The sequence below is a fragment of the Amblyomma maculatum genome, chromosome 9 (genome assembly GCF_055883805.1).
Source record: "Amblyomma maculatum isolate TAMU_Amacu chromosome 9, ASM5588380v1, whole genome shotgun sequence".
NCBI lineage: Eukaryota > Metazoa > Arthropoda > Arachnida > Ixodida > Ixodidae > Amblyomma > Amblyomma maculatum.
Genome location: NC_139352.1, coordinates 56,815,358 through 56,839,016, shown reverse-complemented (window position 1 = coordinate 56,839,016; position 23,659 = coordinate 56,815,358). Strand labels below are relative to the sequence as shown.

General features: G+C 44.3%; 1 protein-coding gene and 1 non-coding gene across 4 annotated transcripts; one reads left to right on the top strand and one right to left on the bottom strand.

The window, feature by feature from the left end:
• Positions 1 to 1,072: 1,072 nt before the first annotated feature.
• On the top strand, positions 1,073 to 1,175 carry LOC146179103 (U6 spliceosomal RNA). Its single transcript, XR_014701007.1, has one exon. It is a non-coding gene; the product is annotated as a U6 spliceosomal RNA (small nuclear RNA).
• Positions 1,176 to 7,557: 6,382 nt separating this feature from the next.
• On the bottom strand, positions 7,558 to 23,483 carry Gmppb (GDP-mannose pyrophosphorylase B). 3 transcript variants are annotated; one of them, XM_084578804.1, is made up of 8 exons: positions 23,176 to 23,483; positions 22,539 to 22,684; positions 22,378 to 22,458; positions 20,995 to 21,186; positions 19,375 to 19,530; positions 14,662 to 14,871; positions 11,029 to 11,211; positions 7,558 to 7,801 (listed from the first exon to the last, which is right to left on the bottom strand). In XM_084578804.1, exons 2-8 carry the CDS (start codon positions 22,665 to 22,667, stop codon positions 7,670 to 7,672), a joined length of 1,083 nt encoding a protein of 360 aa, XP_084434930.1. In that variant the 5' UTR covers positions 22,668 to 22,684; positions 23,176 to 23,483; the 3' UTR covers positions 7,558 to 7,669. The 3 variants fall into 3 exon arrangements, with proteins under 3 accessions (XP_084434930.1, XP_084434931.1, XP_084434932.1); XM_084578805.1 differs by lacking the exon at positions 23,176 to 23,483 and adding an exon at positions 22,821 to 23,111; XM_084578806.1 differs by lacking the exon at positions 23,176 to 23,483 and adding an exon at positions 22,850 to 23,111.
• Between the last annotated feature and the right edge of the window lie 176 nt (positions 23,484 to 23,659).

Below are 23,659 nucleotides of genomic sequence, written 5' to 3'. Positions count from 1 at the left end.
CCAGGCGCATGAATGACACCTTCGCAGACCGTCCGATATAACGATCGTGCGCAGTCGCACGTATTTGGTCAATTGGTGTCACTGTTAGTCGTCGTCACTATCCGATCGAGCGCTGTAGGCCTACGGCAGCTGGCTTCGAAAATGTTACAGCACGCGATGCATGATGCGCGCACGCGTCTGCTAGGTTGCAGAGTCCTACACTTGCGTACTCGTTTTGGCAGCTGCCGCCGCACGCCAGTGTCGGAACTGGCACTGCACGCTCACGTGACCACCTGGCACCGCTGCAGCACTTTTCAGAACTAGTGCAGCCAGTGCAAGCCAAATCGAAGAGACCTGGGAGGTCTCTTTGTTTACCTTTGTTTACAAACATGACGCTTGTCTATACACGGCCGGTCTCGAGGGAGAGCGCGTTTCTAAGAGCGCGCGCTCTCTCCCTCGAGACTGGCCGTGGTCTATAGTGCTCTTGAAGATTGGCAGCGTCGCAGCTTTTTTCATTTTTTATCGCAGCCGTTTGCTCAGCAATCACTTGTGTTACCCGATCGAGACGTCATATCGGACAGTGCGCTTGATCGTGACCGGTCTCGGAACCGGCCATGACTCGACTTGTCTATAGCTCGCCATTGTCTACAAGGCATCACGTAATAATAAGTTAATTTTTTCTTTGGGATAAGGGCAAAATGAAAAGGAATGAAGCGCAGCAATCAGATGACACGCGATGGTGTTCTCATTTCATGCCGCAAGACGACTGTGACATTCTTTTTTAAATGTCCGCGGGAAATATATATATTAGTCCTAACAATATTCTCTAGATGGCGCCACAGGAAACATTATTAAGTGGGTTTTGTTCTGTCGAACAGATCAGTAAATGAATGCTTCAAAAAGATGGTTTTCAAAATTGTACAGTTTGATTAAACATTCTTTGTGAAAGAAGCTGAAAATGCTAAATACTTTAATTAAACTACAAATGTTTTAGAAAGTTTTCTCCTATCTGCACATTATAATCGAAGACAACTCATACAGATTTCTAACTGGGGATACCGCCTATATATACTTGAATGCAAGTCCACGCAGTGTACTTCCAAAGTACATATACTAAAATTGGAACGATACAGAGAAGATTAGCATGGCCCCTGCGCAAGGATGACACGCAAAATCGTGAAGCGTTCCACATTTTTTTTTTTTTCTTTTTTTCACATTTAGCACATAGAGAAGTCCACTGAGCCACATTTCTAGTCCAAATGCGAAACACGTTGTGACTTGCAATTTCCTGTACTATGCCGCGCACGATGTGTTTATTTTATCGAAGTGTCGTACGTGGTCCGACGTACCCGGGCCATTCGTTTCTCATACAGGCCCATGGCTAAATGCACGTCGAAAGTACGTATCATATGTCCGCATTCTGCTTGCTATAGCGCTATAGCCATGCCGCGACTATCGGCGAGATGCTATGAAGAGTTCGCATATTCTAACATACGGCAAGCAGCGCTTGTCACGCACGTAGCTGCAGTCGATGCGACGTACTGCACCAGCTGGCATCGAGATACACAAATTCACAAGCAGCTTTCGCTTCGCACTAAACTATCACTCCGATCTGCTCGTAATGCAAGCGAGCTATTACTAGCATTTACGCTGTCTTAGATTATGCATCGACCTCCGAAGATCGAGCGCCGGCAACTCACACGTCTCGATGGCCGTGCAGAACATTCGGCCGTCTAAAATATGCGACTGTGCCGGCACTTTCTTTTTTTCTTTTCTTTTCTTTTATAGCACAACACCAAGCATGGCCAAGTGATTGTTTCACACCGCAGGGGGCGCCACGAAACTAGAATCTCTAGGAGGCACTGGCTCGATCCATCCAGCAGACAGCTGACGCAGACGTCACGTCAGTCTCGTGCCTGGCCAGCGCCTCAGTTCGGCAGCAAAACCTTTCTCGTTGCAGACTGCGCTTGCGACATGCATGCGGCGGATCAGTTCACAATTTTTAGGAACTAATGCTTGACGTATTCGAAGCTTTGCAGGAGCAAATTTCGTCTTCTTAACCTGATTTGGCTTCGGGCGGTCATGCTGGGCTTGTTCACGCCACGACCTACTGTATAATGGTTCACGCAAGATTCACGCTTCCACTACTTACAGAATAGGTTGCCGCTGTCAGAACTTCAGGAATAACCAGGTTAAATCCGATCAACTTCTGAAGCCGTTCGAAGAACGCTAATTAAGTAGCGTCGACCTACTTCAACGTGTGCGCGCGCCGGCAAGTAAATGCCACTTGTTTAGCGGTTCCGTTTACTCTTTTCTTGCAAGTGCTGCTTTCTTTCCAGCCCATTTCATTGAAGGATTGCTGTCGATATGTCGCAGAGGTCGCTTCCGTGAGCATGATGCTATGCATGTTGATAAACCAAGCTACTGCGGTGGCATGCCTGAAAACGTGCATGATGCGCATCGGTGACTTAGCGCCGGCGCTACTTGTAACAAACTTCACGCACTAAATGTTCCGAACGAACGGCTGTTGTGCAAAAGAAAGAAAAGAAAAAAGAACATTATCTCCGGTTATAGTTTTATGCGTGAACAAATTCCTTCCCATGCTCTTGATGACCTACTTGTGAGAACACTCCTTGTGGCTTTGGGATCTTCTTTTGCTGCCTCACTCTGTTTTATTTTGCAGGTCCTGGAGTACAGATTTCCAGAAGAATCGATTTCGGGACAACTGATGAATATCCTGATTCTGTCGCATAAAACAGTGTATCACGTGTCATGACCATGTCTGGTACCGTCTCTGTCATATGTCGGAACAGCGAGATCAATCAATAGCGCCTTAATGAGCATTGTGAAAGTTACCATGGGCGGCATTGTGTACGAACATGTTGTCCAGCAAATTCTATTGCATCTTTTTCTCTTCTTTAGGCACTGCATTGATAAGGATATAAAGAAGACGTGGAATCATTATATATACACACTTTTGTACATTGTGCTTTATATGTTGCTGGTCAGGCCCAATCTCTGACAGCTTATTTGCAAGCATCCCTCCCTGTGCAATTTTGTTTTCACTGCTTAGCACCCTTTTTATTGTAGTGTTTTTTTCATGTGTTTGTCATACTTGGAGCTTCTGGTGAAAGCAATGTGAAAAAGAAACGGTTATAGCTGTTCCTGCTGCGTGGTACGTCGGATATGCAGCGATGCGCTGAAGACTTAACCATTCCAGCTACTGTCAAGTGAAGCTCGCGATTCTTTGTGTGGTCATGAAAAAACATCTTGGTAAATTGATTGGTTGCAGTGTTTACAGACACCTTTCGTTCATGTTTCATCAAGTCCATAACAATGCTAGCATTGTATTGCTTTTGATAGTTTTTCAGCTGTATTGTACACCATGTTTTCTGTTTTACATTTACACTTTTCCTGTTTGAAGCTTGTGTGTGTGTGTGTGTGCTCTTTTTTTTTTTTTCTTTGTATATGCGACAAAAGCAGCTTATGCTTTGATGCAATGTATTGAAGAGCACAGAAAAGCAGATATTGTGTTAATTCTAGTGTTGTAGACTGTGCTGAATAATATCAGTGATGACTACATTAGTGATTACATGCACTACATTAGTGGGCTAATGTGACTTAGTTTGCAATGAAAAGTTTCAGCGGCAGGTTTTAGTTCGGTGTGCAAAATAATTGATGTCTAAGCTTTCAAGACAGATTCCTGGTTAATGGCAATAAGTTGTATTACAGTAATGAGTTACTACCACTCAATCGTTCTCTGAATATCATTAGTACTGCCCAATTCCTCATTTGGTTGAGTTGTGTGCTCGTTACTCTTAGCAGATACGATTGTTAGCGAACGGAGTTGTTGGCATGAACTGCGTACCAGAAATGAAATGGAGAAACTTTGTTTATTTCATAACTGGCTTATCCATGATTTGGTAGCATAGCTCTAGGCCAGGGTTGATTTTTACATTGCCTAGCTCATGAGCCCATTGAGCTAGAACATGTCTCATTGGAAATATTTTCTCTTAATAACGCAGACTCAGTCACCCCACTTTGCAGCCGCGGTTCGCCAACTGAACACGAGTCGCACATCGAAGGCAGCGCCACGCACTTCTGGGTGCAGTCAGTGGTCGTGAAGAGGGAAATTGATGAGGACAAAGATGCAGGCATGCACAAGTGTAGCCTGTGCAGCAAGACTTTCTTGAAGAAACGCATGCTTTCAAGGCACCTCTTGATCCACTCCCAGGAGCGTCCGTACAAGTGCAACTGCGGTTCAAGCTTTATAGACAAATCCAACCTCTTGCGCCACGTCCGCTCTCACAGCGAGAAGCCGTATCGATGCCAGCTGTGCCCCATGGCCTTCGCTCGAAGACAACACCTCACGGCCCATGTTCTAGTCCACAAGGGCTTGAAACCGTTCCAGTGTCAGTTTTGCCCCAAAACGTGCAGGCTCAAGTGGCACTTGAACTCCCACATAGCAAAAATACACCCCACAAAGGCCACCAAAGCTAACTAGAATTCGCTGACACAGGCGGTTGCATTCACATTTCCCCAGCATTGCCAAACTCTGTATGAAAAAGCTGAGAGACATTTGCATACCCCAAAAATGCACTTGTGTGCCTTTTTCCCCAGGTGGTCGAAATTACTCCAGAGCCCTCCACTATGGCACCCATTTTTCTCTTTCCACTTTCGCTTCCACTCTCCTCCCTTTCTTTATGGTGGGGCTCAGGTGTCCACAGAACTAGTGTGACAGATACTGCGCCTTTCCTTTCCTGTGAGCCAATTACTATTATTATAGAGCTACTCCCTAGACACCTTTTGCTCCAGGAGAACAGGCCTAATCTTGCGACAAAGTATGGCACCTGTGAATGTCTAAATTTAGTATATTCGTTATGTACTACAGGCAAGAGTTCGCAGCTTTTCACTAGCAAGAGCATCGTAAATAAAGGTATGAGTGACTACTTTGCATAGGGCCATTGGAAAAAGCTTGCACCTGTAATGTATTTCGTTTTGGCATTTAAGCTATGTTGCTGGAAGGCTTGCTTTCATGTGGAAGAAAATATAACACTTCACTGTGTCGGTCCTCACACTACCATGCGTCAGATTGCTTCCTTTCTGTTTCTTGCGAAGAGCATTTCCTCTTTCTCACAAATTGTCTCCCAGACATTGTAAACTTTTCCCAGTGACGCAGCCGACGCACATCGCCGTGGTCAGAATGGAAGTTTAGTATTCTACGTTAGGGTAGTTCTGCATGCATTTCGACATTAGTAACAGAAGCCTTTCAAAATCTGTTTTTACTTCTTTTCAATCAGCAGTACTATAGTATTTGACGCAGCGGCCAGGGCTCATTGGGTTGTGACCAATAAGCTGATTACCATCACTCGTGTAGGTTTTGCTGTTGCATTCAATCAGATGTGCTTGCTGGAACTTCTACTCCAGTAAAAAAGTAAAATTAAAAACAAGTAAAGGAAAAGTAAAATGAGACATTCAGCAGTAAAATGAGCTTTGCCTTCCATTTTGCATGACTTGGGTATTGTTCCAATCCAGCTGTTCCTGATACTATATCCCATTATCTGCTGCCCGTCAAAAGGTCTCTTATGAATTGAAAATATTACTGGATTTATATTCGATTTGAAAAACTAATATTTGTAATATTTCAAATATTTGAAAAATTACCGAACACAACAAAAAATTTTTATTGCATCACAGCTTCAACGCACTGTGCACTTCATCGCAAAGCTGAACCTGCGTTTACTGTTCATTTTATTTTTCCTGGTTTTTTGGAGGCTGAATTAAGAGGAATTTATTGTAATCAGCAGCGATATGGCAAGGCTGTTACTTGGGCTGGTTGGTGAAATGATTACATTTGTGGGAAAAGAAAATAGCTTGCCTATGATGAGTTTCTCATGCGATGAGTTTCTCATCTTCTCTTTTTTGGAGCGCTTCTTTCTGTATACATGCTTCCGTGCTCCAAATAAAATTCAATTGCAAGTTAGGGCTTAGTCTTGTCTCTCTCTACCGTCCGTCTTTTTTGCGCTTCATGCTTTGCCAAAATGAGCGATATGGCAGTTCCATCTGTTTTCATGCAGATCCATCCTGTACAATAACTGGCGTACAGAATCCAGTATAAATTTTATACCAGATTTTCCAGTAGGGTATACACTTATTTGTAATTTGTTTAATTTTATTAGCATATATACCAGGTGCATTCTGAAATAAGATGAACAATATTTCTATTATATTCAATTCGATACTCGACGGCATTTTTTTTCCCCACATTTGTATTCGTTTCATATTCGAAAATTTTGATACCGACACTCCCCTACTAATTGTAATTGTCACTTTCAGCAGAACATAACAGCATTAACGTTTCAAAGATACATGCTGCTATGTTGCAATTAGTTTCCATTAGAAGCACACCATCAGTTCAGTCGTGTCCACACCATACCGCTCAATAAAGCACTAATTCAATCAAAAATTGAACGCGTAATAGATGTTTTACAATCCTTTGCACAACAAGGCAGATCACTATGTATATTTCCCAAACGGAATACTGTCATTGAAACCATCAAATTTAGTCTAGTATTTGCACAAAATCTTATATCACACTGCACGTAAAACTAGTAAATATAACTCTATCCCCAATTCTAACCATTCAAACTAGGAGTGCAGTCCTGGCCAATTAACTCCATGACATCGGACGATAGTTATTTTAGACATTGGTGGGCTCACAATAGTTAATTCCGAGTGAGGGGGTCACAATGTACAATTAGTGAAACCAGAGATCGTCAACCTAAATTGCCGGCACAGGCACAATGGCAGGCGCGACTTGCTAACTGGAAGTCGTCCACTGCTGAAACAGTCCAGCAGCATAGTTTCAATTTTGCTTATCTTAAATTCACTCCATCCCGCCGCCACTGGGCGCGTGCATCGGCCAGCCACACCATTTCGGAGACGACTTCGCACGTAACTGGTCTTTTATTTTTGGACGGCATCGCATCATTCTAATGTGTACGCATTTTTCTCTCGCATCCATGTGCTTCCTTCGCTCTTTGCAACTGCATTGCACTGTGAAAGGGGCCACAGAGGAGTGATTTTGAAGCAATTAGACATTCCCAAGAGTGCACACAAACCACAGCACAAAACCTTGTCACTGTAGCTTAATTTTCACGTCCAACATGTAGACAATATTTCGGACGTCAAATTACTGTGGTCCAAACTGTTTTTGGCAGCTTTTTAGGGACATTTTATAATTAATAAATTATTCCTAGTTCCTTGAAGGCCAAATTAATGAGGTGCTAATTTTGCAGTCTTTTTGAAGGCATCAAAAAGTGGCCTGTGACGTAAGACACAGACAAGGCCCTTAAGCAAGTGTCTGAGCTAGCCTCCAATCAATATGGACAAGGACGTAGGCAAACACACATGCAAACAACACAAATGTGATAAACATGTAAGACTGAGAGGAGATAGCATTCCTACTCACAAAACTGGCTACTTGTACAAGTTTTCATTCATTTTGTGCACGTTTTGTTTTTTCAGCCTAACCAGTGGCACTTTCTATTTAGTGCAACACACCAATCAACCGGGTACTCCACACGTGTATCCCAGCACTTTCATCCTGGAACTTTTATTGCAAAAAAGTTGCAGTAAGAAAGTTATAAGTAAAAAAATATGATGTAAAAAAAAAAAAAAACCTCTGCATTCACATGATGATCTGGGGCTCTGTGACAGAATCCGAGATGGCTTTGTGAGGCAGGACCTTGCCGCCGTTGATGTAGATCTCGTCTTTGACAAACACGTCTTCTCCTAGAACCGAGGTATTCTCCATTCGAACCTGCAAGCGTGAGGCAAAGACAGCAACTTCTTTTACTAAGGCACGATGCATTGCAAGCATTCCTAACGGACAACAAAACTGTGCAGTACGTACTACCGCATAATGAACTTGCAGTTTCTTCTAGGAGTAATGCTGCAGCTGGCAGCAACCTCTTCTACTAAGCTCAATTTATCATGGTTCATATTGCAAATAAGTGTTTCTTTTATGGTGCCTAGCAAATGTAGTAAAAGCATCTCAAAGCAATGACTCCGCAGCAGCACATCCTCCACCATTTCCATGCTGATAGGTTTCGCTTCCAGCAACATCTTTTCTAGTTTCAGGCATCATGTGCATTTTTTAAACACAATGTCTCTTCATTACCCCTCGAGTGGTAACCTCACGGAGCCCAACCAAAGTATACCCGCATGCAATAAATACACCGAGTACAGTTGTGCCTCACAACTACAGAGCTCGAAATTATGGATAATTAGAATTATACAATTTTTCTGGAAATCCAACTTTTCCAATGAAAACATCGCCTGCACAATGCTCAGGAAGAAAATGCAGCGAGTCCATTGGAGCCCCGATGCAAGGTCAAGCCGAAAAAGAAAAGCGTTGACCTCCATCCATTCGTAGGCTGTATTGTGCGCTCTAGCCAGACAATGCTTTAAAGACAATTTTTGTCGGAAACATAAGGTTCTAGTCATATCCTGCATTCCATAGAACACAAAACTGCACTTCATTTTTCATCTATAGCGAGGACCTTCTTATTTATGGCAAGGAACAGGGTTTGGCCATGCCGATGGCCTCGCTGTGGAATGATAAGGTTGTGGGACACACACAGCAACACACAACGGTGTAATCACAAGGCTAACAGTCGGTAACAAATGCATACAGAAGATAAAGCGGTGCTTTCTGGGGGTTGACTTAAACATCACACTTGTGTGCAGCGAGGACAAAATACCTTGTTGAAGACTTAGGCGCTGTGAGACAAAGCAACATGTGCACAGAAGAAAAAAAATAAGGGGGGGGGGGGGGGGGAGAACACAAAATATAGCATGGTTGAAATTTCAGACTTGTCGCAACAGAGACAGAGTGCTGAATTTACTCACACAGCATAGTTGTCTGACAGCGCTGCGAACGCATGTTTGCATGTGTGTACTGTACTGGTAGCAACCAGCACAAACTAATCAGAAAATGTGGTACCCATGGTTTCTGGCATAGATCCTTATGTAGAATGTCCTTGCAATGTTGGCTGTTGCACTGGTCCGGAAGAAGACATGCTGTTAGCAATAGCCAGCATGAGGGACAACGAGATGCTGAACAAAGCCAAGGGGTGCAACTACCTTCGGAGTGTGCTTTAAAATGGAACTGATCCGAGCCAAATCCTTGTCTCAATGTGCAACAAGGTAGCAGTCATGGGCAGGTAAGGTGTACACGCATGTTAAGTGCAAGAAAATAGCGGTGCTCTTCAAAGTGATTATCAACTTACATTACCTAACAATGATCAGCTTTTAGCCCTTCACATAAATTCAGCCATCAAAGAACATGAGCAATAATACACCGGCTTCGAACTTGCTTTCTAGCAACATTGCAACTATGAACGCCGCCTACATAACAAGCCTTTGAAATGTTTGAAAGTTCCGTATTATCATTTCTCATCATCATTTCTGTTTTGGGCATTATATATGCCATGTTTCCTTTCGCATCTGTCCCATATCATGTATACCCGATAGAAATGTGCCGGTAACACCTTGATAGCACCTAAAAAATAGTTTTTTTTTTCGCTGTTTGTGGATGTACAAGCCATTCTTGTGGCGTCCGAATCATCTGTCACAAATTGTTGACTTGTTGTCATTTTAATTATTTTAATTAACACACAACATTCTATGCATTCTCAGACTCCCAGATGCTTCAAAAGTATTTGGGGTGCCCTAATACTGCTATACTAACTTCAATATTGCACAACCCTGCCTTGGATGCAGAAAGCAGCTATTCTGTGCGCCCCTGTCATATAGTACAAAGAGCTACTCCCCTTTCCTGTACATGCCTACATGGTGGACTGTCATTTATTTGTACCGATGCTATGCTGTCACCAAGCTCATGCATTTAAGAAAACACCAAATAATTTTAACCTTGGGTAACATAAATAAATTTTTGGCCCCTTCTAAGTCAAAATTTTATCAAGGGTTGGCCATGCCAGGCATAAGCTGTGTGCATGATTCCGTGAGGCAGTATTCAATAAACGAGAGGAAAAGTAATGCACGGGTAAAAATGGGTTATAATGTGAAGCTGCGAAAATATGTTTCTCTGTGGCCGTCATTGCTACTAGGTCTTATCTGAGCATTTCTCCAGGCAGTTTTGGCATCTCACAGGTGACTGTCCAGATGGGAATGCTCTCTTGGAATTCAAGCCCAGTTAAGCCATAATTTCAGCTTAGGCAGTCTTTCCTTCTTCGAGATGAATTGACAGCTACACTTAACTGAAGAACCAAAGAAGAAGCCGATGAAAGCCGTGGCATGTCGAGACGCCATGGAGGAAGGAAACAACTTAGGAGAGAGAGGCCCTTGCCATTCCCAATGCATTGAAGAAAGTGTGGCGGAAGTGACGTCAAAATTTAGGGTTAGCCGAGCCGGCCATTAGCAACGGCATTGCTGTTGCTATGAAAACTCGGGCCACTAGCAACAGCGTTGCTAAGAGCCCAAGGTATGTGAGCATCACGGAGATAGGAAATGCGGAGGGTAAAGGAGGAGGAGAGACAGTGCAGCGTCCGGTCGCGGCGTGGCCACGCTGGCTTCAAAAAAGTGACGTCAAGGCCTCTCTTAAGTTCTTTCCTTTCCTTGATAAGGGAGGAAGTTCTATGAGCAAGGAAAAGACCACAACTGAAAGTGGTCATTGCTATTGTTTTTCTGGCACAACGGAACAGCCTTGCGCTTTCACCTCACCCTCAACTTCCTTAGGCGTGTATTACCTTTTCGGTTAAACAGTGAGAATCTCTTAAGGCAAAATTATTGCTTAAAACACTGCCAAAAGAGTTGAGAGGCAAAACCAGATGGTGGGTACTCAGCCACTGCAGGAACACAACTCACAATCTTTCATTCAATGGTAACAGCATGGTTTTTGCATCAATTCATGTGTCTACTTTTACAATGAAATTGCTAGAAATAACAAACGCGCTAGTCTTTCCAGTACTGAATCGTTGTAGCAAAGCTCAGCCATAACATGCTGTGTCAAGAAGGCAGACTGACCCATTGGCCCACGGTGCAGCGCCAGCCAATGATGCAGGAGTCGAGCCACGAGTGAGACTTGATGGTAGCCCCGTTGAGCAGGGTGCAACGTTTGATGCACGCCCCATCCTCGACGACCACGTTGGGACCTATGGTCACATTGGGGCCGATGCGGCAGTTCTTGCCAATCTTGGCCGTGGGGTCCTGGTGTGACGCGAAGAGACAAAAGTGAGGGGGATGTTCAAGGTGGGCGCCAACGAACGCAAAATCGATGCCACAAACGTGACCTCTCTCCAATCCATCATCACCTGCCCTAACCCTGCAAACTTTCCAGCCTCGTCTACCCACCTGATTAAAAGAGCTCTTTGATCACGCGATTTGCAAAACCCGACACAAGGATCTGTGTACTGAAATCCAGCAGTCTGAATGGGCCAAAACTTACAGCCGAGCACGTCACGACACCTGAGGGCAGAAAAATAAGCTACGCATGAGACCTTGATACGAGTGGCGACCGCATGGCGCCCGGCAACAAAATCAGTGAAACATGCAATGGAGGGGACGCTGCTTTCAAATCGTGAAAAATGGTGTAAAACTAAGTTTTCTGAATCAGGGTATCCGCTCGTATGATGATTTATTTATGCTACCTCAAATTTCCATTACCAGAATCTACTGGGCAGTACTCAATAAAAGCTGTTTCATTAACTGTGTCGGTGCTTGAAATGGCCAGAAAAAAAAGGGCATTTCTTGAGCCGAGGCACCGTGGTGGCACCACGGTACCCATGGCAGGAAAATTGTTTCTTCATCTTCAAAAGTGGCACCTCTACTTGAGTCTACACACATAGCAAATGCACAAGCTCCTTCAGTTGAAATCAAGCACAAGCTGCCCGCATACTGTGTGATGTCAGCGCACGTTGAATCCCGAGTGGTTGGTATTATCTGGAGTCCTCCACTAGTACTACATCTTTGTATTCTGAGTCGCTTTAGAATGTTAAACCCCATAAACTGCACCATACTAAACACAGAAGCAATGGTTTCAAGGTCTCACCACATGATTTCCCTCATTGGCATTGACCACTTTAGTGACTGGCCTTCACAACCAGTGGAATTTGTGTGGCAGGCATCTAGTCTTAAGCCTGGTTAGATACGCCTGCTCGTATTATACTGCTCTGGGTTAGTTCCAAATTCGGCGATATTTTAGACGTGCAAAATGGCACATTGTTAAGGTAGCTGCAGACAAAAGCTGCCACCGATCGATAATGGTATGAACAAATTAGCTGAGGTTTACCTTGTGGTTAAATCTGGAGCTGCGTGAGAGCAATCTGCATGGCTACGCTTAGGTTCGGCTTGAAAGTAAAGACATGGCTTTTGTACATAGTAGTTTACTCTATGGTTTCAGCTTTATTTATGCCATAGGGGGCACTTTTGACCACTAAAGTGCAATGAGATGAAAGCCTCTATCGTGCGGTGGTCCGAAGCCCTACACTGTGGCAGCTCTTCCTTTCTGTTTTCACACCCACCTTCGCGATGACGCGATAGCGTAAGCTACCGGCGAACATATAAAGCCCGCTTTAACCGAGCTTTATGAACGTGCCTGTGTGGCCTAGGAAAAATGTGAATGCAGGGGTTTTGGCAGGCTGATTGTGATATCACCCTCCCAAATGAAAGGAGAGGCCCGAGTTGGCAGCTCCTGCCAAACGTAATGTCAGGAAGCCCTATGTCCAGTTAGTGCTCAACCATGCCAGCTACCTCCCCCCACTGCTTCTTCTTCTTCTTCTTCTTTCTTCGCTTTTCGGGAAGGTATGGCGAAATGGCGAGACTGTGGCCAATGTAGCTCTCGCTACAAAACCTCTCTGCAAGGATGCTACAATTTATTGCCCAAAGTGTCACAGATGCATAGCTAAGCACTTCAGGCTCTGCTGATAGCGTGTGACATACTGCATGGCAACCATGCAGTATAATAAAGCACAGCTGAGCCCTTCGGGGACCATTGCTTCCACGCAATGATCCTCTACGAGCAGCTGAAAACTACAGCCCTCGCACTCTCAGAAGTAAAATGCGGTGCTTAACTTTGAATGCTGTTTTTGCCAACAGTGCTTTGCTGAACTGTTGCCCACTAAGAGCAGCACATTTTATCACAGCTGTTTTCGGTCTAATCTGACCCTGTTTGGTTCACTACACACCCTGAACCACACCAAATGCAATAACGTCATTTAATTTTGGGGTTCAATCAGTTGGGAATTCTTGGCAAAGATATTTTGCTAGCAGTCTACGTGTTTGTGGCAAATATACAGCAACAAATTGTGACCAAAAATTCTGTGTTGGGAAAAAAAAAAACAGTGCTTATATGACATATGAAATTTGGCAAAGGCTGAAGCAGCCTTTTAACATGTTTTGCTGAGTCTGCAGGCTTTCCACAATATTTAAAAGAGAAAAATTTGCAGGAAAAAAAAAGGTATTCCACCTGTATAATGCTGAAATTTTGTACTTCAGTTAGGAGGTACTGCTCCATTGCTATGCCACGCACACAATAGATTGCTATACCACTCACAAGATAAATAAAAGACAGTTGAGTTCTCCTGATATGGTTTATGTAGAGAAAGTAAGCTTCCACTGGTATGTTAAAGCAAAGAAAAGAAGCAAACTTTGATCACTGCAGTTTCGAAAAGTGTGCACTTTTATCCCACAAACCAAATTTCCTTAAAGCTGTTGTTTCGATGTCTTTGAGTGACAAAATCCAGAATATTTGGTATGTAGTTATCAAAACGGTCATCCTCAGGAGAATTGCAATGCTTTACAACTTAAGACACACTAAACTAAAAACAAAGTGACAACTTATCGGTGAACCTCTGTGGAACAGTGACGCAAAATCACCTGACACTTCAATGTGAGCTGCCAAGTTTCCCGATGACAGTGAAGTTGCGTCCCTATGCTCCCTTTCAAAGTTTGGGTTCCTGTCAGTTCCCTAAGCTCCTTCTTGAGGTTTTGGTTCCTGTCATCACAACCATCGCCTTAACTACACCCATTCAAGTGCAAAAACCTCTCCCACATCCTTCAAATAACCCAGTCCTGTGCTACCAGCGGCGCATTATCCCCACAAACTTCCTAATCTCATCTGCCCACACGACTGTCTTGCAGGCACTGCTGTATTTCTCTTCTCTTGGAATCTACTTGGCTATTTGGAAGGGCCACTGGTTACCCGGACTCCACATGACATGTCCACATACATTCATTTATCATTTACCATCACTCCACCTTGAACATCTAAAACTTGTTCTTGCTCCATAACCCATTGTGCGACCTTCCCATTTCTTAATGTCGCTTCCAACCACAGCTTCCACATCTGTCCACATTTTATTTCTAAACATTACTAAAGAACAGCGCAAGGAACAACACAGAGAATGGACAGAGATACATTCTCCGTGTAGTTCCTTGCGCTGTTCTTAAGAATGCAATACCAACTACAACTAGACCGTCAGCTCGAACTTATCTTTTCAGCCTTTCTAGAAACCTGAAGTGCAGTACGCCCAGCCAAAGTGCAGCCTAAAACACTGAGATTACCTGGTCACAACCCTTAAAATCAACTACACTGTTGACATTGACCTTTTATACTCCCCTATCACGAGCAAAACGAGAGCAGAGCAAAGAGCGCCATACCATGAGGACATTTCCCACGACGCCTGGCCCCTGTGGTAGCAGGCAGCCGGGGTTCTTTGTGCGAAGTGACTGCAGGTAGAGGCACATGCCCGTGAGGAAGTCCTTGGGCTGGCCCACGTCCATCCAGAAGCCCTGCAGCTCCATGGCGTACAGTTGCCGCTCCGACACCATGGCGGGGAACACCTCTTTCTCGATCGACGTCGGTTTCACCTGGGCATTTCAGATTGCTATCAGGATTTTTAAATATAGAGGCCTCAAAACATAGGGCCACAAAGAAGAGACACTATTTTTCCAAAACAGTGTGAGCCCCAAGGTGCCCTGCGTCATAAATGGCAGCCTCTCACCTCAACCTCGATTAATCGTTGCCTTTAAGCTGAGTCTTAGGTTTGCAGAAAATGGAAGCTGCAAAAATATTTTCCTTTGTACAAACATGCCCGTATCAAGACAATTTAAAGCACCAAATTTTCAAACTACTTTAGGTTTACGGAGCTGCTAAGCTTAGTTGCGGTGAAGCTGAAATGTCAGAAAGCATAGCAGGTTGAAACAGGTATAAACAATTCTTGGTCCAAATAAGTTGTGTTCCGGTAAAATATTCTAAAATTTTATTAATATTTATTCTTGCAGAAATAAGCACAATTGAAGTAATTATACACATGCGAGAAGTACTACAGCGTGCTCCAGTCAAGAACCCACTGCAGATGGTAAACAATCAAAAAAAAAAAAAAAGAGTCAAAAACAGCACTACAGTAGACTCCCTTTAAGACGAACTCCAAGGGACCATGAAAATTGTTCGTCTTATCAGAAGTTCGTCTAATCAGGAGTGCTTCCAAAAATGATGTTTGAGCATGCAGAGTGTGTCCAAATACCTCGTATATGAGAACAAATGAATAAAATGGCCTTTCAGGAAAATAAACTGCAATACAAGCATTTATTGGACTAATGATTGTCTACTAAACTTTGCAGTAGTAAGGCATCAGGCATTGTTGACTGTTACCCAGTCTGTTATTTCTTTTTGTGTCTATTGTGAAAATTGACGGCCTGCTACAAAAGCAGACACCTCGCTTAACTTTTGAAGATACCCTTCAGTGCCCTCACACTGTTAAAAAAACTGCACTAAAGTGCCTAGGCAGGCATCAGCTGCATCACAGGTAACTAGTGCAGATTCAGGCATAACATTCAAGCTGTCATCTTCAGCAGCAGTTTCCGGTGGTAGGTCAAGCACTTCTTCAATCAGAGCGTCATAGTAGCAACACGGCGAACACAGCGCGCACGAAAACAAACAGCGCACACCACGAGGTGACAGCGTACAGCCTGGTAAAAAATTGTGGGACACGACACGCACACCCGCCACGAGCAATGGATCTGTGCACTGCGTAGTAGGCGTCGTTGGTGGTCAGCAAAGGCGCGGAGCTCGGTAGCACTGGCATGACGACACTATCACGTGATCACCATTGGGAAACTTCATTGGCTGCTTTTTCTTCTCATCGCTTTTTTTCCTGCGTTTCGCTAGTTTTGCTGGCCGGGCCGCGCATGCTCCTTTTTTTCTCTCTCTTCCTCTCTGCGCTCTGTTTCGTCCTTGCCCGAGGTCGTACCAAGACAGCCGGCGCGACACGAAACGCGAACCTACTCCTACTGCGGGGACAAAAGGAGTGAGCGGGGGAACGGTGGGAGAGGACGAGCAGTGGCACTCTTCCGCCTTCGTAGAATCGCATTTCCGACGCCGATGTGCTTGGGTCTGCGTGTGTTGGCGGCACGGATGGTCGTAGCACTGAAAAGCTTTTTTTTTTTCTTTCTTTCCGCTGAAGCGCTGCTCGGACGGTCGAGTAAGCTGCGCGGGTGGGGTGCGGCCGGCCGTGAAAATTCATCTTAACCGATTAGCGATTGTAAAGTGTTCATCTTAAGCGGATTTTTTTTGCATTGGCTCTATGGGGAACCAAACAAACGACCTCCACTGTTCATCTTAACCGAGGGTTCATCTTAAGCGAGTTCGTCTTAACGGGAGTCTACTGTATTCTAAACCCACTATTCTAAACTTTCCCAGTGCATGCAGCCAACTCATTTGGCCTGCTATTTCCTTGGGATCCCACAAGAGTACGGCCCAACAAAGCCCACACGAGCATGAAAAACTGCAGAAATGTCACCTCGGACTGCCTACAGAGCTTGCTGGTGGTGGCGACGAGTCATAAAAAAAAAAAATAATAATCATTTTTCGCTTTTGAAAGCTCCTTTCTAACAGTTCCTGGATCGGGACATGGAATTGGGACTGAGTAAAGGCTAAACTGGCCTCTAGAATATGAGTGCTGATAGGCTAGCGCACCACAACCTATGCAGGACGTGGGGAAAAGGCACCGCGTCAGTGCTGTTATGCATGTCGCTAGAAGGGATTTGATTACTCCCAGCACCAAGCTCACTCGTCGGACACTCGAGACGCTTTGCATTACAGTCCCGTCACGTAGTGCAGCAAGAGCTCGAGTATGACTGATACCAACATCAACAAACGCCATAAATGCTATGCCTCTCTCTGTCTCTCTCTCGCATGCGCTCGCCGTTTCTGCATTCCTTTTACACTTCTTTCGCTCTAAGAAACTGAAGTCTGCTTTGAACCTTCGTGCTTTTATGCCTGAAAAATTGTGTCTAGCCAGCCCAGAAGCCAGAGCTATCACAAAACTTTTTAAATATTTTTTGTGGCCGTGGGTTTTGCAGACCCTGGAAAACTCTTAGCGGAACCCCATTTGAGAAAACTGGATTAGAACATAGGGCTTTCTCCAATGGTGTTACTCAGTGCCTACACATCAAAATATAATTTAGGCTGAAAGCCTGGGAGATAGAGAACATTCCTTCCTGTACTCCTGACCGCTCTCAACTACATTGAAGTGAAGCTCAGAAGAACAAAGAAGAGCATTTATTACGTCTGATAAGGGGGGGGGGGGGTGTGCAAATATTTCTTAAAATTTCGAACGGCGAATCAAATATCTTCCTATTCGAACAAATCTTGCAGTGTGCGTTCAAAGTTATTCAAAACAAACCAAATATGTACTTAACACTTTTTACAAAAGGTTCAAAAAAGCCAGTCACGGCTATACTAAAAAACTGGCATAAAAATAGGACCCACACTGACATCTCGTATGACTAGATGACATGGCAGGGCTCAGGAAAGGCCCGCAAAGCCTGCATTGATGCCCGATGTCAGAGGCCATTGCTTACGTGTAGCTGTCGCCCATTTATGTCGTGAGGTGTGGCTCTAGTTCATTCTCTTTTGGCATTAATAGAAAAACAATTCTTTAAATGTATAACTGGATGGTCTTTTGAATTTATATAGTACTCACTTCATGCACAAACAGTTTAAAGGAGGTTACTGTCTTATCTTTTAACCGCTATAGCCTTAATTATCGAATTTATTTAAGTAAAGCCTGGTTGATACATTCTTTAAAAAATGAGAGGAAAAAAACGCATCACCTGCGGAAACATACGATCCGAACTGTCCGATTTTGAAAAATTTATGGCTGAATGAAGTACAAAGGCATTTAGATTTAGATTTTCACTACATGAAACTGCAGATTAGCATTTATAGACATCCGGTATGCAGAGCTCCGTTTTGTAGCTCTCGCAGAATTTAGTCCGTATTTGCATAGTCCTAAACGTGGAAGAGATTTGGTAACAAATCCGATTCGCAGAAGGCAATAACGAGCCGAGCTCGCTTCCTTGGGTGTTTCGGGGTGTTTTGCCCATTTACACCAGTGACATGCAGAGAAGCCATCACTGTGGCATACAGTCGCCGCATTTTTGCTCATGCTGTATCCCCCAGACCTGGCCCACTCATATGCAAGCGAGTTGTAGTTATCAAATGGTTCTCCCTTATGCCTCTAAGGCACCGTTAAGAAGCCACTATGTTTCTCTTCATGAAGTCATGCTTCCGCGGAAACGGTCACCTCGTAAGTTGATATTCTTCGATGGTTGGCCCCTTTGCACCTAGGCACTGCAGGAAAGCAACCGTAGGTAGCGAGTGAGCACCGCTGATCAGTTTTTCATGTCGCGAGTGCTCGTTAGCATATGTCTGGTTGACTGCAAAACGTATTATACAACCACCACTTGTCGAAAGTCGGAACGTAATCGTGTTATCTGGGAACGTATTAATCAGGAGAAAAATAGTCTAACTATATGGGAGAGGTTTTACTGCCCACAATTTTGAGCGTATGGAATGGGAAATCATACGAACCGGGAATGTATCGACGAGGTTCTAACCTCGTAACACAACCTGTACCACACTGGCACCTGACAAAAATCGCACATTTTTTTTTTTTGAAGAATAGTCGCTCAAGTAGCGATTATTGGTGCAAGCGTTTTATTCATATTGGATTTGGTTATATCACTGTCCAATTCGTGTTATATTCGGTTTCAGGCTGCAATATTCATGTTCGATTTATTGTCGAAACTGCGTAATCCAGGTTTGATTTGATTTAGAAAAAGTACTATTCGCACACCCCTACTGTCGCAGCTGCGGTTTGCGCTAGCTCTCACGGAGTGACACTAGCACCTAATGCTTCATGTATTATTCATTCAGCAGAAAGGCGTAACATAAGCAAGCTAAAGGCTGTCATAACAAGACTGCTGGCTCTACTACCATTTGAAACCACGTGGCAAATGAGTGTCCGCTTTCCTCCGCTTCGATTGCAGTCTTTCTAAGTAAAGCAAGACTGATGTGGCTGCACTGACCTCAATACGATCGAGTATGTCCGGTGTGAAAATGTACAGGCCGGCATTGATCTTGTTGGAGACAAATTCCTGTGGTTTCTCCACAAACCGCTCGATGCAGCCCACCTCATCGTAGACAACTACACCATACTTGGAGGGTTCTTCCACTCGTGTCACCTGTGAGAACAAAACATGCAATTTAAAGAAATAAACTTGCTCAAACACCACGCTGACCACCTTCTTATTAAGAGAGGTACAGTCAAATGTTGACACAATGAATTACGTGGGCCCAGCAAAAATTGTTTGTTACTTTGAAATATTGTTTTAATGAAAAGCCTGAGGTTAAAACCAGTGGTTAAAGCTAGAAATCAAAAATTATGTACCTTAGCAGTAGACACGTGTGCAGAAAAGAAAACTCTTAATTAAACAAAAATGCCGCACTCCCTTCAAAGCTGCTTTATTTGATGAAATTGGTTACTTTCTTCTTGTGCGTGTAGCACACGTCTGATTAGGTAACTTCCACCTTGCAAAGCAGCTCAATGGGTATGTCACTGTACAGAGTGACGAAAGCACAGAATTTGTTTGTGTGTTCCTCAGTGCATCAAGATCACCCACAACTAAAAAACGGCTCACATAAGGCTCACAATTTCATAATCACTTGGGAAGTGGACAGTAACGCCGGTATACTGTTTGTGACATCAGAGACTCACTGCTGCCCGCAGAAATACTCTCAACTTAAGCTATGAAAACAGCATATTTTAAAGCCGTGCTGCGCGTGACCAGATTATCGTACGGCGCCAAATTTTGTAGAATGCGTCAGGACGAAGAAGAGAACCTATAGTAAAATTTTTACTAGAATATTAGAATGTCAAAAAACCTCCGGAGTTGCCCTTTAATTCGAATTCATGACACTGATGTTCCTTGATTACAAAGACAAAAATGAATCATATATGTTATTTCGAAATATGCACTATGTTGAAATTCTGAAATATTTTTACACTGAAAACGTTGAAAATCTGGGGGATTCCTAAAATATTTGCAAACTTGAAAAATTTGTTAATGTGGTGTTCGTAGTAATGAGATCAGACCGTATTAATGCTCTGGCTGCACAACCTGTCAACTAGTCAGAACTGAAGTTCCACACAGAAGCATTTTACTAAATAGCTTCTTAAAATGGAACAAAAAGTGCAAGACAAAAAATTGATTTGGTTTCGTTTATGGGGTTTAGTGTCCCAGACTCAGAGCTATGAGAGACATCGTAGTGAAGGTCTTCGGGAGTTCTTAAACGTGCACTGACACCGCACAGCACATTGGTGCCTTGCTTTTTGCCTCCATCGAAAAGAGGCTGCCGCAGCTGAGATTCGATCCCACATTCCTGGGCACAGTAGTCAAGCACCCTAACCACTGCACCACCGCGGTGGGCAAATTTGCTTTCAGTCACCTTTTGAGAACGTAAACACACACTGAACCTGAAGCACATCGCATCTTTAAAGAAATTCAGCAGCTGGCAGCAAAAATATCCCACTGTTACAACTGATCGGTTGAACTGTGTATCATTGCATCCCTGCCCAACTGCTAGCATGGGACTAGAATTTCAGAACAGAGTCCCGACTTTACTTACGAAGTAAACAAGGAACTCACAACAATGGTTCCCTCCTTGCCGTGGTGCTTGTGAAACTGCACCATCTCCTTGAGAGGGAAGTCGCAGATGACATCGCTGTTGAGGACAAAGAAGGGCTCGCTTTCACCGGCGAGGAGGTCCTTGGCAAGGGCCAGTGGCCCGGCCGTTCCCAAGGGCTCGTCCTCTTGGGAGAGCGTTATCTTCACCCCGAGCTGCATCAGAATGTGCAAGAAACAAACTCTGTGCAGCACCTTTCACAACAGTGAATCCAGCGTTATCACGCAGTTTCAGGCAAACCTTAACTTACTTGTCAGCACACGTCGATCATACATATAAAGTTCATGCCCCATTCTGTTGTGCAAACATGCTTCTTTATTCTTTCTTACCAAGAACTGCAAACGAATGGAATCACCTGCCCCTCCACCCCCTTTCCATTACCTGCATCGAAGGCTCGACGGCTTTCAAAGATGCGATAAGAAATCTCCTTTCTGCACAGCAGGGCCATGTCTTCTCCTTGTTATGTGTTTGTTTTATTTTTTTTTTCCATATTTGAAAGACATGCATTTTTTGTTCATGTCCCACGAGTGACTGATGTTGATCCCGTGTACCCACCCTCTGTAACGCCAAAAGTCCTTGATGGTAAATAAATAATGTGGAGCAATGGGAGAACACTCTGTGAACATGTATTCTGCTACAGGTTCCACTCGCAGCAAGCATGGACACAACCAGAGCTCAGTGGTATGGAGCACCTGTCATGAGCAATGCACCCAAATGGAGTGACAGTTTATGGGGTTCTTCCAACATCTGTAGAAGGACACAGGCAGCCTCTTCGGAATAAGCACTGCCTCAAGCAGTCCATTTAGTTCTCAGATTTTCATGAAGAAATGAATGTTTTTGCTTTACTGTACACTACACATCAACCAGCTTCGCTAACGGCTTCACGTTCAACCTAAAATATGCGTTTTTTTTTTTACCTTGTGTGCTTGTCCAGCAAGTTTACACTTGTAAGCCAACTAATTTGCATTTTCTTCTGAAAGGTGACTTATGTAAACACTCAGATTTTAAAGAGAGCATGATTTAATTATGCAAATCACCGATGAACTTTCATGCACTCCTTTTAATTTCAGCATTTATTGTATATATTTAGGTAACTCTATAGTCATGGCATATTTGAAAAATGAATGATGCCATTTTTCGCAGCACTTTGACAGCTGAAAGGAGCAAACAAATATGCAACAGAAACTCCTTTGGTCAAGTCAGACAATTGTTTTCTAGTTTTCTAATTTTCTAACTGGAGAATGCACCATGCAACAATCCTATGTGAGCAAAAGGCGTGAGTGTTCACGAGTGCATCAAGACCGGGTTATTTGCGCTGTAATTAAAAACGCTTCCTTTTTATATACCTTTTCGCCCTCTGCCTTGACTTCTTTCTCGAGGAGCTCGGCGCGGTAGCTCACAGCCAGAATTACATGGTCCACGCCGGCCTGCAAAAGACGTCACGAAAACGCAACACACGATAGAATCAGTTAGCGCTGCCAACACTACTGAAGCTTGTTGAGCTCACCTCGACCAGGGCCTCTATTTGATGCATCATCATCGGTTTGTTGCAGAACTCGACCAGCGGTTTCGGTCTGCTTAAAGTCAGAGGCCGCAACCGTGTCCCGTAGCCTCCGACTAAGATGAGCGCCTTCATGTTTCTCCTTTAAATACCTTAACAGAGAGAAAGAAAAACACTTATGTCAGGCAGGACCATGGTCTGTGGTGTTCATTGTGCGCTACGTTACGAACAAGGCCACCAAATCACATGCGCGAAGCTAAAGTGCATTAATAGTCAAGCGATCGTAACTCAGGCAACACATCACCGTAAGCCCGCACCACGTCAAACGAGTACTCGGCCAGGTGCTTCGGCGCTGTCGGCGTGACACTCGTCACGTCAGCAAAGCCTTCGGCGACGGCAGCAGCTTGGGACACATCACCGCGCTTCTCCTGTCAACAACTACAGTATCGCGCTCCACGTCCGCATCCAGGAGCTCGGTGCATGCAACACTGATCGATGCCACGGCGGCTAGTTTGGAAGTCTTCAACGTTTGCTACAAGATCGCCGTAGCCGTTACAATGAGGCGGGGTTGCGCCGTTTGAAGACGATGTTTCGGTACGCGACCTCTTTGGAAGGGGCCAGAAAGGTGGAATTCTGCACTTACCGGAAGCGGTGCTCAGCTCAGCATTTTGCCCTCTGCCACGGCAACGATCTACGTGTTAAACAGAGGGGCGAGGCGGAGCGCACAATCTCGGTGAGAGCTTGCCGCCCTGCCAGCTGCGGTCGACGACGGATAAAAACCGCCGGCGATGACGCCATCTTGCTGATAACGATGGTTCCTACGTTGTAGTGCAGAGGGATGGAGGAAGGACTTTAGCCACTTTAGCTACACCAGACTCTGGCTACACTATTGAAAATCTGTCAAGCTGTGTAACGCGGATCGCGTAATGTGAACCTTGTGCGTTCATAACGTACGATCCGAAGCCAAATCATGCACAGCTACTCGCGAAGCGCGCTTTTGAGAAGTGGAGCGGGGTGTTTAAAAGCGGTTACTGCACCGAGCTTCGAGGCGGTGGTGAAAATGTTTGGCAGTTTTGGACATTATGGTTTTGGATTACCATGGGTGGGGTCCCTAGCCCGGGACTCCA

Excerpts from the sequence above, each read along its gene's own strand:
- Gmppb (XM_084578804.1), bottom strand. The coding sequence starts at position 22,667 with ATGAAGGCGCTCATCTTAGTCGGAGGCTACGGGACACGGTTGCGGCCT. Across the intron at positions 19,531-20,994 it reads GCAAGGAGGGAACCATTGTT|GTGACACGAGTGGAAGAACC; the intron begins GTGAGTTCCTTG and ends TTGTTCTCACAG. Across the intron at positions 14,872-19,374 it reads ACATACTCGATCGTATTGAG|GTGAAACCGACGTCGATCGA; the intron begins GTCAGTGCAGCC and ends TGAAATGCCCAG.